At 37.7% G+C, this 18,259-nt stretch overlaps 1 protein-coding gene across 3 annotated transcripts in view; it reads left to right on the forward strand.

Annotated features, from left to right (window-relative positions):
* Positions 1–18,032, forward strand: part of smurf1 (SMAD specific E3 ubiquitin protein ligase 1) — a 65,438-nt gene extending 47,406 nt beyond the window's left edge. Inside the window, exons 7-18 of one of the 3 annotated variants that reach the window (XM_056453968.1) lie at positions 584–822; positions 2,853–2,937; positions 4,622–4,768; positions 5,050–5,251; positions 7,091–7,194; positions 7,468–7,582; positions 7,776–7,954; positions 10,380–10,517; positions 11,065–11,185; positions 12,787–12,988; positions 15,911–15,995; positions 17,651–18,032. In XM_056453968.1, the coding sequence (XP_056309943.1) occupies positions 584–822; positions 2,853–2,937; positions 4,622–4,768; positions 5,050–5,251; positions 7,091–7,194; positions 7,468–7,582; positions 7,776–7,954; positions 10,380–10,517; positions 11,065–11,185; positions 12,787–12,988; positions 15,911–15,995; positions 17,651–17,750 (1,717 nt within the window). In that variant the 3' untranslated portion in view covers positions 17,751–18,032. The remainder of the gene's footprint in view (positions 1–583; positions 823–2,852; positions 2,938–4,621; positions 4,769–5,049; positions 5,252–7,090; positions 7,195–7,467; positions 7,583–7,775; positions 7,955–10,379; positions 10,518–11,064; positions 11,186–12,786; positions 12,989–15,910; positions 15,996–17,650) is intronic. The other 2 variants (XM_056453969.1, XM_056453970.1) reach the window with 2 other exon arrangements.
* The last annotated feature ends 227 nt before the right edge of the window (positions 18,033–18,259 follow it).

The raw sequence follows: 18,259 nt of genomic DNA on the forward strand, positions 1-18,259 counted from the left end.
GGCAAATGGAAACAAAACCTTTGTTGCAGCATGTTTTTAAACACAACACTGATGAGCCATGTCTCCAAACATTTCTTCCACTTGTTTGAATTATGGTTGGCAACACAATGTGGCATCTCTCTGAACACTGTAACAGGTATAAAGAGTTTTTGAAGCTATATCATACATATTAATGAAGCATCTTGTTCACAATAGAGCGTGCTGATTAGTTTGAAACAAGTCTTTCTCATGAATTAATGCTAAAAATTAAAAAACGGCACTTTGTACCGGCCGGTACAGTCATCCAGTCTCCACGCTAGAATTTACACAATGTTCTTATCGTTGTGATGCAGCTTCAAAATTAATTTTTAAATCGGAAGAACGAATTTGCTCTAAACAACGTAAGAACACCCAATTTTCACTTCTTAGCTAAACATATGTGTCCTAATAGTGTTTTTAGCAGCGTGGGCCATGTATAAGTCTCTCAACATCTCAAAAAATGTGTTTCGTGACCCTTTAATGTCAGGTGAAAGCAGATTCTTTGTGTGCTTTGAGTGCGTGTGTGTGTGTTTTCACACCTGCTCTGTATACGTGTGTTATTCAGGCCAGTCTTTGAAGACTCGGGGCCCGGACGGCCTCTCAGCTGCTTCATGGAGGAGCCTATGCCATACACAGATCCCACAGGAGCCGCTGGAGGGGGCAACTGCCGTGCACTTGAGTCACCTAATCAGGAACAACGGCTCCAAGCACAACGCATCAGAAACCAGGATTCCCGAGGGCATGCACACACCCCTCAGAATCGACCGCACGGACACCAATCCCCCGACCTCCCTGAGGGCTATGGTAAGCCTGGCCACATTATGTGGCAAGATGGTCAGTAGTGGAGCTTAAGCAAGAGTTTTTAATGTCATTGTTGCTACTTTTAAAGGCATAGAACACCCAAATATAAACACTTTCTCACCGTTTACTTTTACTTGAGTAGTTCTAAAACTTTTATACATTATAAATAGATATTGTTTTATCAATTATGAGTGAATACATTATACAACAAAGATATTTTGGAGAAGGTTGGACAGATGCAGCCATTGACATCCATAGTATGTTTTGTTCTCAGCATGGATGTCATTAGCCCCTTTCACACAGTGTTACCGGTAAATATCTGGAAAATTTTATTAGAAGCGGAAAATATCCGTAACGACTTTACCGGTAAATTCCAAAATTTCTGTAATTTCTGACATCATTAACCAGAAATGAGCTCTAAATGGCTGCCCTTGGGTTTGTAAACACAGAACATCAGTCTTTTGTTGATGGTTTCACTTTTATTTAAAGCTTTAGCATTCATGCAGCTGCTTTGTCCCTGAGACATCCAAAGGCAGAAGCGCCAACCGCAGTTTGACAACATTAAAAATTCTGTGGATGGATAAGTGTTGTGAACAACTTCGATGAAAAAGAATAGAGGAACGCTTTCACGTGTCGAGATGTACATAATATGTGTCTGCTGGCACTCAACAGAGCACACCTTTATGTGCACACGCGTCAAGCAACTGAAGCAGAGCTTGAAGGTAAATAAACAGCGGTTTATCATAAGCATTTTATTGATAATTCTTTCCACAGTTGGCATTAAGAAGGAACATAGAAACGTTATCTGACTAACATCTAGCAGCTGAATATGTCTGGAAAAATATTCTAAGGCTTTAATTTTCATAAACAGCGCTGATTGGCTGGAGTAGACGTCTCATGTCAGCATGTTCTAAACGTGAACGAGCTCTTTCCGCCAATTTTCCTGCAAATTACCGGTAATGTTACAACTTCTCTTTTCAGAAAATTGCCAGAACGAATTTACCTGGGCCTGTTCACGCATGATCCCACATACAGAAAAGTCTGTAAGTGTGCAAGGGGCTAATGGCTGTAGCTATTCAACATTTTTCTAAAGGTTTTCTCTTGTGTTCAAACAGGTTTGGAACGATGTATAAATGATGGCAGAATGAAGGATGCGTAAATGATGGCAGAATTTTTGTTTTTGGGGAACTGTACTGTATTTATATTTCATGTAGAGTGAAACTTCAGTTTGTCATTCTGCCATCACACCAGTAAACAAGTCTTTAGAGAAGAGATGTCATTGCAAAAGAGAGAGAAAGCTATTTTGATTTGGCTGAATATCTAATGACCTTCGCAGTATTCCTTAAAAACAAAATGATCTATTTTGATTTTGTAGGCACACCATAGGTATTCAGCAATACTTTTCTAACAACTTCACCTTTAATGCACTTCAAATAAGCTGGTGCGAGTAATTTTTCTGTCATTATGTATAATCAGCAGGTCACATGTAATGAAGACCGGGCTAGCTTTGTTCAATGGAAGTATATATATAAATATTTAACTACAAACACAAGTGGTTTTGCACATCCCTGGTGTGTGCACCTGATCTCTTACCCACAGTACAGTTTGAGTCTGCTGAGACTAATACAGCTTAGCGCTTTGGGTAGAGGCTACTGAAGTGCAGTGAACTGGAGAGACTGAGCTCTGAAAGGAGTCTATTCAGCCTGGCACTGCTGCTTTAGCTGAGCCATGTGGCCAATGCAGCCTGCATTATACAGGTGGATTGACTGCGCTAAAGCCCCTCATTGGAGTGTAACTGTGTCTGACCCGGCTGGTGTTGTGGTTGGGCCCTTTGGCGTGATCGCTGGACGGCGCCAACGTAATTAAATCTCAGCCTAGACATGCCACACTGGCTCTGTGCAGTCTGAGAACTGGAAGCCGGGCGTCCTCTTGCAAAAGCCTTGGCGCTCTTTCAGGTTTCATGTAAAACTGCTGTCTGAGTTAGCGCTTGCTCGTTCACTCCTGACGTGTGCCTTTTCTCTTTTGTACCACAGAGCAAAGGACCACAGTGCAGGGCCAAGTCTATTTTCTGCACACACAGACTGGCGTGAGCACCTGGCACGATCCCAGAATACCCCGGTAGGTTTAATCACCACCCGCCTTTACTGAAATAACGATTGTGCCCTTTCTGATTGCTCCTCGCTGCTATTGTGATATCGCTCTAATCGTAGCCCACTAATGTCCACAATCAGCTAACTTGATAATCAGCACAATCATCTCACTTAATAGCTGCTACTGTTGACTTTTTGAAGCTTAATAATTTGCTCGTCATCAGGAGAATGAGGAAAGAGACTCGAGGAAAGCAAGGTGGGAAATCAATACAAGTCAAGCAGACAAATGCTGGTGGTTTTTGTGTGTGTGTGGAAGGTTATTTTAGTCACTGTAGCGCGTGACCTCTTAAATTGGCATTTTCTCTTTGGCCCAATCACATGCTTGTGTAATCAACACACATGCGAGCATGTTTTGAAAAAGTTCAGAAACTGCCGACTGTTTGTTTTGATCTTCCGTTGTGCCAACATCTCTTTACTAAGACAAGTCAGTCCACATGGTGGCCATGTTTGTAATGCCTCTAGGCTACTATTTAATATTTATTAAAGTACTGAATAGATTTTTTTTTCTTTGTTTTAAGGCAAGGTTGCATTAAATTTAACAGATGTTACAGTAAAGACATTAGTCTGTGATTTAAATCTAAAATAAAAGCTGTTCTTTTGAGCTTAATGTAAAATGGATTTCAATATATAATAATAATAATAATAATAATAATAATAATAATAATAATAATACAGTTGAAGTCATAATTATTGCATTTAAGTAATATGTTTTTGGCATTTTAGTAATACTTTTACACTGAAAAATAAACAATAGAACAATCAATCAATCAATAAATCAATCAATCAATAAATAAATGAATCAAAATAAAGAAAAAAAATTTCTAATGTAAATTTAAGCATCATATTAGCGAAGTATTTCCCTTTTAAAGAGAACAAATGTAGTCAAAGGCTGCTGAACCTCTCTCTGAAAGGCACTTTTGATCAACTGCATCAATGTCTTATGTATTATCTGTATATATATCAACTATAACTTGTTTGGTATTTTTCAATTAGTATTTTTTCCTCTTTGGAGTAGAAATGTATAGATTTTATACAAGGTATGAAGCTAATTGGTCAGTTCTTGTCACAGTGCACCGCGTACATGTCACTCCCAATATGCGCGCAAGAATTTAAATGGCGAACATGTGTCTGCAAAAGACACGACTTGTCAACGGCCCTTAGTTAATAGCCTCAGCAATAGTAAATCCAGTGTGCGTGCGTATTCGCCTCTGTGTACAAGCTTGAAATTTTATACAAGCTCACAGTTGGCAAAACTTTGTTTAGTTGGAACAGTTTTGTTCCGGGCAGAAACGCAGTGTTGAGAAGCCTTTAAGATTAATTTAACGTGATGAATTAAAGCACGGTTAATAGTAAAATTGGTTAATCGTTGCATCCCTAGTTTAGATTAAATTTTGAATATTGGTTTAGATTTATTTTTTAAATATATTACCTTATGGTATGATCAAATAAATTGAAATAAATGAATATGAACATAAATTAAATAACGATTAGTAAAATCTTGGCTGGCTGGTAAATTAGGGCATTCACTTGGCACATCATGGCTGGTGGATAAGAAATTAATTTCCCACTAAGGAACAGTAAAAAAGGCAGCGGTTTGGGCACATTATACATGTATGAGACAGCAGGTGTGATGGGTGCGCTTGCTCCTTCAGGGATTTGAACAGCGTGAGTTGTGAGGAGCTGGGCCCTCTGCCGCCCGGCTGGGAGATCAGGAGCACTGTGTCAGGACGAATTTATTTCGTCGACCACAATAATAGAACCACGCAATTCACCGACCCCAGGTTACACCACATCATGAGGTAAAACATCTTTCACATCGGCTCCGTTCATAACATCTGATTACTCATCTCAGCTCTTAAATGATCCTGTTAATTATTCACCACAATGAATAAATCATCCCTGTGTAATTACTTGCTAGTAATGATAATTGCTTGCTCTTGTAAAGGTTTATTCAATTAATTCTCAACATTTATTTAATTCCTAATCGTCCCTAGTGGGAGCGTAACCCAAATGATGCATGATTATTTCACGGCCCACTGCTATGGGAGTTTGGTGGTTTTAGTTTGCGTTTGTTTTGCAGCCAACACTCTCAGGTGAAGGAGTCGAGCCAGGCTCTGCCCGTGCAGATGGAGGTTGGCATGGAAGAGGGTGACGGAGAGTTGCCGGTGCGCTACGAAAGAGATCTGGTCCAGAAACTCAAAGTTCTTCGGCATGAGCTCTCGCTGCAGCAGCCTCAGGCCGGCCACTGCCGCATAGAAGTGTCCCGCGAGGAGATCTTTGAGGTACTGAATAGTGCCAGTCATGTAGTGCATGCATAATTCAGTGCTGAGGAACTGTTTTTGTCATTGGAAGTGGCTCGGGATGCATCACGATTAGCTTTTGCATACTAATGCGGGCGATTTGGTCTCTGGCAGTCAAACGCCAACATCCGTGTCTTCAGCAATACTGCTGTTTTTGGTTAAATGACACCATGATCACTGCTCACTGTAGGAGAGCATGTTTATTATTTTAATTTGAGTCATCTCTGTGTTTTGTTCTGAAGCTAAACGATCTTCTGTTTGTTATTATGCATAGAAATGTTTGGGGTTGGAAATGTTTTTAATCTTTTGTGTTTTAAGAGTTTTATTAAAATAAACAAAACCTACTGTGTAATAAATCAAAACTTTTTTTTTGTCTTAATATGTTTTTAGTAATGAAGTTTGCACTGCGCGCTAGGGCTGCACAATTAATCAAAAAAAAGGTTGCGATCTCGATTCGACCCTATACATGATCCTAATTCTGCTTTTCTACGATTTAGCCAATTATATTTTCACGGTCAGGAGAGAAGGGTAAAGGCGGACGCACAAGTCTTCACAGCAACATTGACACCTCCAGATGGCGTTAAAAGTGTCCCATACTGTATTTATATGGTATTATTTACCAAAAAATGTCATTTCTGTCTTAATCTAATCTAATGACGTATTTGAGGCCGCAAAATCACGCGAGCTGTTTGTTTACTACCGAGAAGACGTGCGCATGCCTGCCAATTATACCTACTTTAGTAAATAGAACGTGAGGGCATAGGATGTGAATAACATCTGATAAAGTTGTAAATAGCGTTCAGTTTGTTGCACCAAGTGATAGTTAGAGCCGCACAGGAAGTATGATTTGCATGTGTGTTTTTTCCTCAAAGTGACAGCAGCCATGAGCCGCACTCGGAAGTGAAAGTGAAACCGGCACGCACATTGATTAAACGATCATATCGCATTTTACAGTTATGCGTTTGATATGTTTTTTCTTTCATAGCATACACAGAGTGTTGTACATGAAAATAAATGTTTACTGGTTCAGTATAACTACTCTTGCCTATGTAATGTCGAATATAATAACTGATTATGACAAATGTCTCATTTTACCAGTGAATAAAATGCTCTAATAATGTTGTCAATGACAAGCATATGTCTCAAACATAATAATTCAACTTCAGAAATATGAGTTGTATTCTGATGTCATCACTTGATTGTGCATTAATGACCAGGACATATTTAAAGTCTGTTCAAGTCCACTGTTCCAAGTCTATACAAAATTTAGTTTTTTAACCAACAGCAGAGCTACGCATACCCTAATATTATTATTATTATTATTATTGTTGTTGTTTTACCATATGTTTGAGAAATACCAATAATAATAGCCGACTCATATTAACCTTTATTTTACATCTACAGAATCATGAGAAAACCGTGATCTTAATTTTAAACCAAAAAATTGTGATTGTCATTTAAGCCAGAATTGTGGAGCTCTCCTGCGCGCTCGTGTTTTTTTTATTATTAATTTTTGTTAATCTCGTCAATAATATTATTCAGAAGGTCATGATTTGCACTCATTAAATATTTACTTTGTATAGCTTTTATTTGACATTCTTAGGTGATATAAAAACACAGACGTTTCGACACAATGTCTTCCTCGCTGTGCGTTAATATATTTTAAAACATTCATTCTTGTCATGGTAAAGCTGATTTTTTTTTAATCAGTCATTATCCAGTCTTCAATGTTGAAAACAGATTTGAGATTTCAGACTACCCATTTGAGAAAATGTGAGTAGAAAATGGACTGCTCTAATTGCTGCTCTGTCTACACTATAGGAGTCTTATAGGCAGATCATGAAGATGAGACCCAAAGACCTGAAGAAGCGGCTGATGGTGAAGTTCAGGGGCGAGGAGGGGCTGGATTACGGAGGAGTTGCTAGGTAGCATATGAATCTGTTCCATACGAAAGGTTCTCATTAATTAATTTCCCCAGCGCCTCATTATTCCCCCATCTCTTTTCATATGCCAGACTTGACTTCATAATTTCAGCAGTTTAGCTGAATCTCAGCCAGGCTTATCAGCATGCAGAGCATCATGCTCACGATACTGCAGGTGTTCCCCTGTTGAGCGCACAGTTTAGATTGAACTGCAGCCAGCAGACTTTCTGAAAACAAATCTGACGTTTGTGTCTGAATTTCTGTCCTGTGTTTCAGGGAGTGGTTATATCTGCTCTGCCATGAGATGCTGAATCCATACTATGGCTTGTTTCAGTACTCGACTGATAACATCTACACACTACAGATCAACCCAGACTCCTCTATCAACCCCGTAAGTCAAGCAGCCAGCTTTGCCTGCTATTTCTCTCTTAAACAAGGGCCAGTTAGACAGCATGTTATAAAGCTATTTAGTAAACGCTGTGGTGGTTGTTATGTATGCTTGGTAAGCTCAACCATGTGTTGCTTTGCTGCTGCAGGGTTTTATCAAACTTCCTCTCACTCACGCCCTCTGCTGTTCATTCCAGGATCACTTGTCGTACTTCCACTTTGTTGGGCGGATTATGGGTCTGGCTGTTTTCCACGGGCACTACATTAATGGGGGCTTCACCTTGCCCTTCTACAAGCAGCTCCTGGGGAAGCCCATTCAGCTTTGTGACCTTGAGACTGTGGACCCAGAGCTGCACAAGAGCCTCGTCTGGATCCTGTGAGTGAAATTTAATAATGTCTGGATTAAGTTTGGTAAATGTAATATTTACTTTGAGAGCGTTAAAAGAGAACTCATTAAAGAGTACACAAATGTGCAAATCTGAATGTAGGAAATCGATCAAATGGCTTAAACTCAAGAAGTTATTAACGTGAAGCGTTCCCCTTGTAATTCTGATTTTAGCATTAAAATAATAAAATCAAAACATCCACGCCATGGGTCTCAAACTCAATTCCTGGAGGGCCACAGTTTTGCGCCAACCCTAATCAAACATAGCTGATCCAAATAATCAAGTTGTTCAAGAGTCTCAAAACTGTAGCCCTCCAGGAATTGAGTTTGAGACCCATGATCTACATTATCAATAAAACCTATAGTACACTAGGCTTCTTTTTTACATTAATGTATGAACAGTCGGACAAACAGCCTTAAAGTGTTCTGTATTAGATAACAGCCATAAAAACAAGCAACCGTTAATCATCCTCGTCTATTGTCTGGATTTCTTTCTCTCCAAATGTAATGAGGAATTACAAATGTCTGTACTCTTTTTAAACAGTTTCTGGTCATTTTAATACGGTCACAAATTATATTGTCAATGTTAACATCTGTTGTCTTCTGTAGTTTGTTATTCTTGCTTTTTGTTTTGCACTGAAACAACTTCTCAGGGGAGTGTAAAAGTGAAAAAATTTGTCCCGTAATCATATCGTGTTGATATTGAAATGTTCAGTTTTATACATACCTAGAGTACATATGAAGTAGTATATTTTGGTTTCAGATTGTTATTTTTTTTATAATTATGATTTTCTAAATTTTTGCATAATATTATACATCAAAACCATATTTTGCTTTGAATCCAAATTATGGAAACAGACTGCACTATTTGTCTGCAAAGTCGTTTGGACTTTTTATAATTTAGTAAATTAATAACTTAAACTATTCAAATAAAACCTGTATAACTATAGTACCCAGCCTTTTCTTGTATATATTTTAGTCTAACATTTGTTATTTTATTAATATTTTGAGTATTTCTACTTTGAATGGCCATGATCGGCATTTCAGCATCAGATACATTTTCGGTTATTGCTAGATTGGATATGGCTGTGGCCGGAAGTTAACAAGAATTATTTATATTATTTATAAAATTTCCCATTTTTTGTATTTTTTAACGCCCAACCCTAAACCCAACCGTCACAGTAACTTAACACTAGTGGTACCGAGTATTATTTATGCTATTTATTAAATTACCTAATAAATTGTATATTTAACGCCTACCTCTACCTCAACCATAGACCCAACTGTCACAGTACTGTAAAAATATTAATTATTGTCATGTTGTCATACAAAATGCTGCTATATTGATGCGCATATCGCACTTCCGACCTGCCGCACAGCCGATCTAGACGTTACCTACATTTTTCTGTTCCTTTGCACATGCTTGTCTCTCTTGCCTAGTAACTCTCTGTTCATAAAAACTTGACTTTATTTCAGTCTGTTTTTCCAGACTTTCAAACACATTTTCTGCCCCTGCTTTGCTCCACAAAGTGAGGTGTTTAGTAACTCATAACAAAATATAGACTATATTGTAGTAGGGAAATTACTTCATGAAGTACGAAGACAGACTTTCAAAGCTTAATTATAACATTTCAATAAAAGCTTTGAGTGTAAATATGATGTGACATGCAATTTGGGACAGTCTGATATGAATGGTCATAAAAAGTGCTAGCTCCAGTGTTAAAGCGTATAAACCATAGGTATAAACACATTTATTGTGCTGCATGTGATGTTTGGCCTTTTGAATGTAAATACTCAGTATATAAATAAACAAAGACAAAACAAAGTGAAATGTTCTATTATGTTGGTTTTCGTGTGGACCGAAAAACAGCTTTAAGTTTATCTATGGACCCTTTTCATAAGCCTGTTATGATGCGTTTAATGGTCATCAGCATCTTAAATCCTTAAAGGTTTTTAATATTTCAATTTATTTATTTATTTGTTTATTTATTTTTTAAACGTATGAACATTTATATGCATTTATGTATGTATTATATCATCTTTGCTTCAAATTACAAAAACGAATTACCGCTTGTGCGAATTGTTTGTAATGCAGCGTCTATGGGACAGGACAGTACATTTGACGTTATTCTCCTCTCTGTCTGCCGTCATCAGTCTTACACTATTTTTTTTCCTTTTTCTGAAAGTCTTGATAACACCATCATGGGGTTTTTCTTTTATTATTTCAGCAAATAAGACTGTAAAAAAACCTATTTGTTGTAATCTCCTATTCACTGCACTCTAAGTTTTCCCAACTATGACGACTTGCGCTACTGAGAAACCCGGAAATGTGAAAAGGGTCTAGTGTTGAGGGGTCATCTGTTGAATATAAGCAACAGTAATAATAACTTTGCTCTGTTTTTCTCCTGTTTTTCAGAGAAAATGACATCACATCTGTTTTGGACCACACCTTCTGCGTAGAACATAATGCTTTTGGCAAGTTCCTCCAACATGAGCTCAAACCAAACGGCAAGAACATCCCGGTCACAGAGGAGAACAAGAAAGAATACGTGAGGTGGGAAATTTTTAAAGGCTACTGCAGTAGGAGATTTTCATACAGAGAGCACTTTGTTTTTAAAAATGTATCCCCATGAAGAACATTGAGTTATTTATGATATAATAACAGAAAAATAATATCTAATATTTGTAATGTATCTTTTTCTTTCTTTAAATTGCCATGAAATAGCCTTCAGTTGCTGATGTGGCAATAAATAACCAAAAAAAAAAGTAGTAAAGTATAAAGAGGTGAAGGATTGTACCCTGATGAATAACAGCAAATTCAAAACTGTGTTCATAATTGAAGAAAGTCATCCAGCAGAGGGCAGCAGTCTCTCTGGCTATTTACTGTAGGAGCCTCGCTGCTTTTTCCTCTGTCAGTTTGATTGAGTGACCCTTTGGTAAATAAGCTGCCAATCAAGAATGTTAGTGGAATGTCAATTTTTATTGTGTGGGAGCCATTGCCAAATGGAGCTTGTTAATGGAGAACTGGAGGGCTTCAGATGCCTGTTAGTGTTGTCCTTGTTCCATTGCTGCTCTGTGATGATTGATTGTGTCTCTGTTAGGCTGTACGTCAACTGGAGGTTCATGCGAGGCATCGAGGCACAGTTTCTTGCCCTGCAAAAGGGCTTCAACGAACTCATACCGCAGCATCTGCTTAAGCCTTTCGACAACAAGGAACTTGAGGTAACTCTGACAGTTGATGCATGCTGAAATTGCATGGTGATTGAGAGACCAAATATGATATTTTAAACATTCTTAGTTCAATAATGAACAAATATGTTTAAAAATCCTGTCAATTAAACTATTTACTTATTTATTTTAGTTATTTTTAGAAAAAATATAGACCAGGGTGTTATTTATAAACACAGAGAGAATTTAATTTATCTTTTTCACCAATATCATAATGCATAGTAATAATAAAAAAAAAATCTAACTAACAAGAGACAGTTAAAGTCAGAATTATCAGCACAGCTGTAACAAAGTTTGGGGTTAGTTAAAAAATATGTTTAAGCAAGCATTTTAAGCAAAACATTGTATTTGTAAATATATTAGCAATTTTGCAAATTAAAAGTAAACGTTCTGTCGTTGTTTACTCACCCTTTGCTTGTTTCAAACACATTTGACTTTTTATATTGTTGATCATTAAAGAAGATATTTTGAAGACAGCTGTAAACCTGTAACCATTGACTTCCTTAGTATTTGTTTTTTCTACTATGAAATCAATTATATATATATATATATATACGCACATATACACATATACATACAGTTGAAGTCAGAATTATTAGCCCCCGTTTATTTCTTTCCCCCAATTTCTGTTTAACGGAGATTATTTTTTCAACCCATTTTTAAACATAATAGTTTTAATAACTAATTTCTAATAATTTCTAATTTATTTCATTTTTGCCATGATGACAGTAATTAATATTTGACTAGATATTTTTCAAGACACTTCTATACAGCTTAAAGTGACATTTAAAGGCTTAACTAGGTTAATTAGGTTAACTAGGCAAATTAAGGCAATTAGGGAAGTTATTGTATAATGATGGTTTGTTTTGTAGACTATCAAAAAAAATATAGCTGAAAGAGGCTAATAATTTTTACCCTAAAATGGGTTTTAAAAAAATTAAACGCTGCTTTTATTCTAGCAAAAAAAAAAAAAAAAAATATATATATATATATATATATATATATATATATATATATATATATATATTCAACAGAATAAAGAAACTCATGGGTTTTGAAGCACTTGAGGGAGAATAAATAGTGATTTTTTTTTTTTTCTTTTATTTTTATTCCTTTAAAAAAAAAAAATTCTTTGTTTGTTTTTAATAATTGTAATTTATTTGCAAAGCTAACCTTTTTTTTCTGTATTAGTTCAGGCTTTAGTATCACACAATGATCCAGAAATTATTCAGTTATGCTGATTTGCTCCTCATTTATCATCAAACACCACTGCCAAGACCTTTGAATTATGAAAGATTTGTAACATTTAAACCATTTACTGTAACATTGTAACATTTATACCATTTACATATCAAATTAATGAGTCACCACAGAATAAAAGTAGGTAATTCATAACCTTTTTTTTTTTTTTTTTTACTAGCCCCAAGCATATCCCATACTGCATCTTCATCTAATATACTTTTTGGTATATTGCTCATAGAGCCTTTTTTTAATGCCTCTTATTACATATAATTTCCTTTCCTCTCTGAGCTGTTATATTGATAAATGTGACTGAAAGGTCAGTAATTAATGTTGGTTTCTCTCTGTGTTTGCAGCTGATCATCGGTGGTTTGGGGAAGATCGATCTGAACGACTGGAAGGCCAACACGCGGCTGAAGCATTGTGTGGCTGACAGCAACATCGTGAAGTGGTTCTGGCAGGCGGTGGAGTCGTTTGACGAGGAGAGGAGAGGCAGACTCTTACAGTTCGTCACAGGCTCCACACGCGTCCCTCTACAAGGCTTCAAAGCACTGCAAGGTGGCTAATGGAGAAGCCATGCGCACTTTTACTATTCTTGATAGATGACAGATGCACATGCCGATGTCAAGCTCGCTAGTCTTTCACTATTTAGTTGTTGTGTTGGCCTTAAGCCTAGTGAAATATTTCCTGAAAGTTAATATGCACAATTTCTTAGTGCATGCTGTTCTTATTCTAAAAAAAACATTATATTGTCATCACACAACAACATTTTTTGCTATTAAATTACTCACCTTCGATTGATTCCAAACATTTTGGGTTTCTTTAGTCTGTTAAAGGCAAAAGATGTTTTGAAGAATGTGGGAAACTTGTAGCCTACCTGTTTCCACCATTTTGTATGTGTGTGTGTTCCAAAGAAAGTAACTTTTGGAGTTTTGGAGCAATTGAAGTGTGAGTAAATAACATGGTTACATTTTCTTTGCTTAACTATCCCTATAAAAGCACATTTCACACTACGGCTGCACAATATTGTTGTTTTGTATTGCATTAACTATATTTTTGCACAATATGTCCTAGAAAAATGCTGTTTTGATATCTTTAATGTAGGGATGCACCGATCCTGATACTTGGATCGGATATCGGTTCGATACCGCATATTTTTGCTGCATTGGGTATCAGCCAGCTGGTTCTGATCCAAGTCTTGCGTGTGTTCTATATTCTGTGAAATTTATAAGCCAACAAAATCCTGTTATGAGGCACTAGAAAGTTGTAGGCCCGCTGTAAATGTTCTGAAGCCATTCTATAGTTTAATGTGAAGTACAGATGAATATTCAAGTGGTTAAATTCATGTTCAATCAGCGCTTCCCTCCGCTGCGCCTGTCAATCATTCTCCATTCATTCACAATCAAACTGCGTGCTGCGGTCGTTCATGACAACTCAAAAAAAATTCCAAGACTATTTGTTCATTTTTGTTTAAATAATCAATGGAGAAATGCATTGTTTTGTATCAAATGGGTTCATTTTGACCTGGAGTTGACAAGGAGTTCATTGCTGTTTCTAAATCATGTTTCTAAATCATGTTAAATCAGCCAATCGCATTCGCAATACTGAAACAGAGAGGGTTATTACCTGCTCTTTCACACACAAAGTAGGCCCACCTGAAATTATCAATTTGAAAAGGCTCAATAATGCATTGGACAGATCCTCAATGCACTGATTTCTTCCCTTTGTGCTGCTCAGTTTTGAAAATGTCCGCAGATACCAGAGGGTCTCAGTGATACATCAAGCGCTTCATTCATACACCAGCTGGGCAGACGTGATGTGCACCGCTCTGTAAAATTATTCTCACAATGAGTTTCTGTTCTCTCATCCTTCCAACTGCGTTTATTCTTCTGAGGGGAATACTTTCAGTGTTGCGAATAGCGAATTTGTAAAGCCTTGCTCAAAGTAGTTGATTAAATTAATAAAAGTGATACTGACAGGCGCATTATGCATTTAATAAGTGAAACTCACCTCAGGCAGTTTTGTTTAGTCTGCACCAAACCTGCAGGAAAATATCAAGCTTTGCTAAAAGGCTGGTTATTTTATTGGCGATAAGGGGCAATAGTGGTAGCCTATTACAGATTTCAAAGAAAAATCTGATTATTAAAAAAGGAAACATATGCTGGACCACAACAGATCATATCAATGTCTTAACGAATGCTCAAATAATGTAGCCTAGTCTACAGCAAGCATCTTGTTTTTAGTTAGATTGTGCCGTCTGTCATGTATAGTAGGCCTACAGGTCTGTTATTTTTACTAAAGAAGATATATTACTTGAGTTCATCACCAGAACTATAGAAACTGCATTATGCCTAAAATAAAAAAAAAAATAGAATGATGGCACAGTATCGGTATTAGATCTGTATCGGTCGATACTCAGAATTTTGGCATCGAATCGGTTCCTAAAAAATGGCATCGGTGCATCCCTACTGTAATGTTCAAGTTCAATTTATTTATATAGCCCGTTTCCAACTGCCACAAGGCTGCACAAAGTGCTTTACAGAGAGAAAAAAAAACAAATCAACGATATGAGCATAAAAACAGTAACAGCAATAGGCACATAATAGGAAAGAACATAGAGAGTGTAACAATAAAAAGAGCAAAATAAATAAAATAGAAATTGAGTCTAATTAAACGATGCTACCACAGTTGACCACACTAAACAAGATTAAGAACAGGACCGTTTTGACCACAAAAGAAGGGAAGGACTTATGCTTCAAAAGACCTAGAAAATAAATGAGTCTTTAATTTAGACTTAAATATAGGTAGCGACGAAGCCTTTTTCAGTTCTAATGGCAGCGCGTTCCAGAGGCGAGCACCTGCTATGGCAAAAGCACGTTTCCCCCCTACTTGAGGTGGGCCTTTGGAACTTTTAATAAAAACTGATCAGCGGAACACAAGTGTCTGGATGGAGTCTAAATAACAATCAGTTGGGATAAATATTGAGGGCCCAGACCATGTAGGGCTTTAAACACAAAGAGAAGGATTTTGTAATGATCATACTAAAATAAACAGATAACATATCAATATCTATTCAATATCAATATTTCTATTGATGGTAGTAGTTCATTTCAGCTCTCTGAGGCCGTTTAGCTTCATCTTTGGGGCATTATAGCCAATAGCATAATCACACCCACTGTGGAGGCGGGTATCAATGTAGGAAGGCCCATCTGATTTGGATAAACAACCAATGCATGCAACGCACAAATAAAATAAGTGTAATTTATTGCATTTTTCTCTGATATGGATATTGAATGTACTATTATCACATTAACAATCTTTTTTTGATCTATTGTGCAGCCTTATTTCACACACTAAATAGATCTCAAGCTTAACCTTGCTGGATAATCTGAATGTTGAAGTAGTTTGTGTTCATGCTGTCGTGTATTGAGTGTGATGATATTTTGGAGAACAGTGATAACTAGAATGTATCTTTGTAAGGTTCTACAGGTTCTGCAGGACCAAGACTCTTCACTATTCATTTAATTGATGCCAACACAGACAACCTGCCCAAAGCCCACACATGGTAAGACTTTGCTTGAAACTAATATGATGCTCAATGTCTGGTATGTTGTTTAAGTAATGGAAATAACACACTGCTAGTGTATGAGTTATTTAATGAGGAAACTTTTCAGCACACTGTTTGTTTTTAATTGTGTAAAATAAGAACAATGTATTTTAGTATGAAGTATGTGGGGGGTAAATGACCACTGGGGTTTGAAGGGTCATCTAGAACTTGTACTGAAGGCCTAAATACAATGTGTTTTTAATTAATTATAGCTAAATTAAAAGGAAAGGTCACATTTTAGAAAAAAAAACATCATGAAATTGTGCTAACAAGACAGGAACTAGCAGTAATTTAAATGTCTGTTGTCTCTTTATGGGTCCTTTTTGTTTGGAACTTTACTGCAACTAAAATCCCATTACAAAGTTTAAACCACACAAATGCATGATTCAGCTAATTTAAGAGTTGGTGTTCTGTCGATTTGTCCTACCTCGTCAGATTGTCCTACCTCCCATTCAAAAAATAGGTAGCACATTTTGATGATGCAGCACCGGTGCCCTCACATTTTATCCTACCCATCAGATTATGCTACCAACACTGTATTTGAATGGTTCTGAGGTTGGGGTTAGAGATTGGGTAAGTTAGAGTGATATTACAGCTTCATAACACACTACTCCACATTAAAATTCACTCTGGTAGCAAAATCTGATGGGATTATCAAAATGGTGATAAGCATATTGCGTCATCAAAATGTGCTATCCACTTTTTAAATGGGAGGTAAGATTATCTGACATGGTAGGACAAATCGACAGAACACTGGGACAAACCATTGTCATTCAGCATCAGCCGGCTAGTTGCTTTGGTGTGTTCCACACTGAGCCTCTCATCGGGTTAATGCCGAATCAAAATGGCCCGATTCAGAAGATAGAATTGGCAAATGGCTGAAAAGCACGCTCCATTGGTAACTCAGCAATGAATCAGATTACAAGAACAAAGACTTAAGGCCCAATCCCAATTTTACCCCTTAGCCCTTACACCTACCTTTCATTTTGCATACTCACATGAAGGGGTAGTGGTGTCCCAATTCTCTTTAACTTGAAGGTGGGTATGTTTGTTGTGGTGTCCCATTTCTTAGGGGTAAATTTTGAAGCCCTTCCCTTCACACTCTGTGTCAAGGGCCAGTGGGTAGGGGGAAAGGTATGGGTAATAAAATAGAATAGGGATTGAGCCTAAAGTGATGAGGCCAAGTAAACACACCTACCTGTAGTTTTCTAGTGATCTTGAAGACACTGATTAGCATGTTCAGGTGTGTTTGATTAGTGTTAGAGCAAAACTCTGCAGGACACCGGCCCTCCACGACTGAAATCTTCCATCCCTAATATTGAATTATTAGGGCGTACTCGCACTATGGACAGTCACCTTGAACCGGGCCGAAGCATGCTTGTCACTCCTCCCGTCTCTCCCAAAAGCCCACACTCGCATTACATTCTGGGCACGGTTCGGATGGCGTAGTGTGAGTGCGCCCTTATTATCAAGCATATTTACACAAGTGAATTCCTACTAAACTGTTTGCTTTTGTCTGTTCTAGTTGGTTGCTGTCAGCTTGGTGTGTCCCGGCCCTAAAACTGAACAAATCTCTCTCCAAAACACTTATCTAATGTCTCGTATTCTTTCAGCTTCAACCGGATCGACATCCCGCCTTACGAGTCATACGAGAAGCTGTATGAAAAGCTCCTGACGGCCGTGGAGGAGACGTGTGGTTTCGCGGTGGAGTGAGCGAGCGCCCTATCCAGCCAGCCAGCAATGGCAGCAAAAGCCACCAAACAGCCCCTGCCACCCTCTCACACCCCTCCCCTTCTGCAGGACAGACGGACTGGTGTCTCCCGACAGACTTTAGCATCACACTGCAGCGGAGGGCAGCAAACACCCAAGGTGTTTCAACTCAATGACTAATGGTTTTGGCATTACCACAACGAGTTCCAGAGGAAATGTCGTTTCTCAACAATGCAGTTGGTATCGTCTTTGTCACTGAAGCGGCGGGTTGATGCGCGAGTGTGTTTGTGCGCGAGTGTGTTTGTGCTGCAGTACATAGAGCCTCGCTGAGCCCGGGATCTACATGAAGTAGAGCTCATGTTTTTTTTAGTCTAGGGGGAGGATTTTAACACACACACACACACTCAGAGCCTGTGACCGTTAAACCAGTTTACCTACAGAAATATGTGTCTCAAAGGACGAGGCTTGCGTTTGTCATGCTCGATGTATGTAAACGTCTCCATTTGTTTTCT

The sequence above is a fragment of the Danio aesculapii genome, chromosome 3 (genome assembly GCF_903798145.1).
Source record: "Danio aesculapii chromosome 3, fDanAes4.1, whole genome shotgun sequence".
NCBI classification, from domain to species: Eukaryota; Metazoa; Chordata; class Actinopteri; order Cypriniformes; family Danionidae; genus Danio; species Danio aesculapii.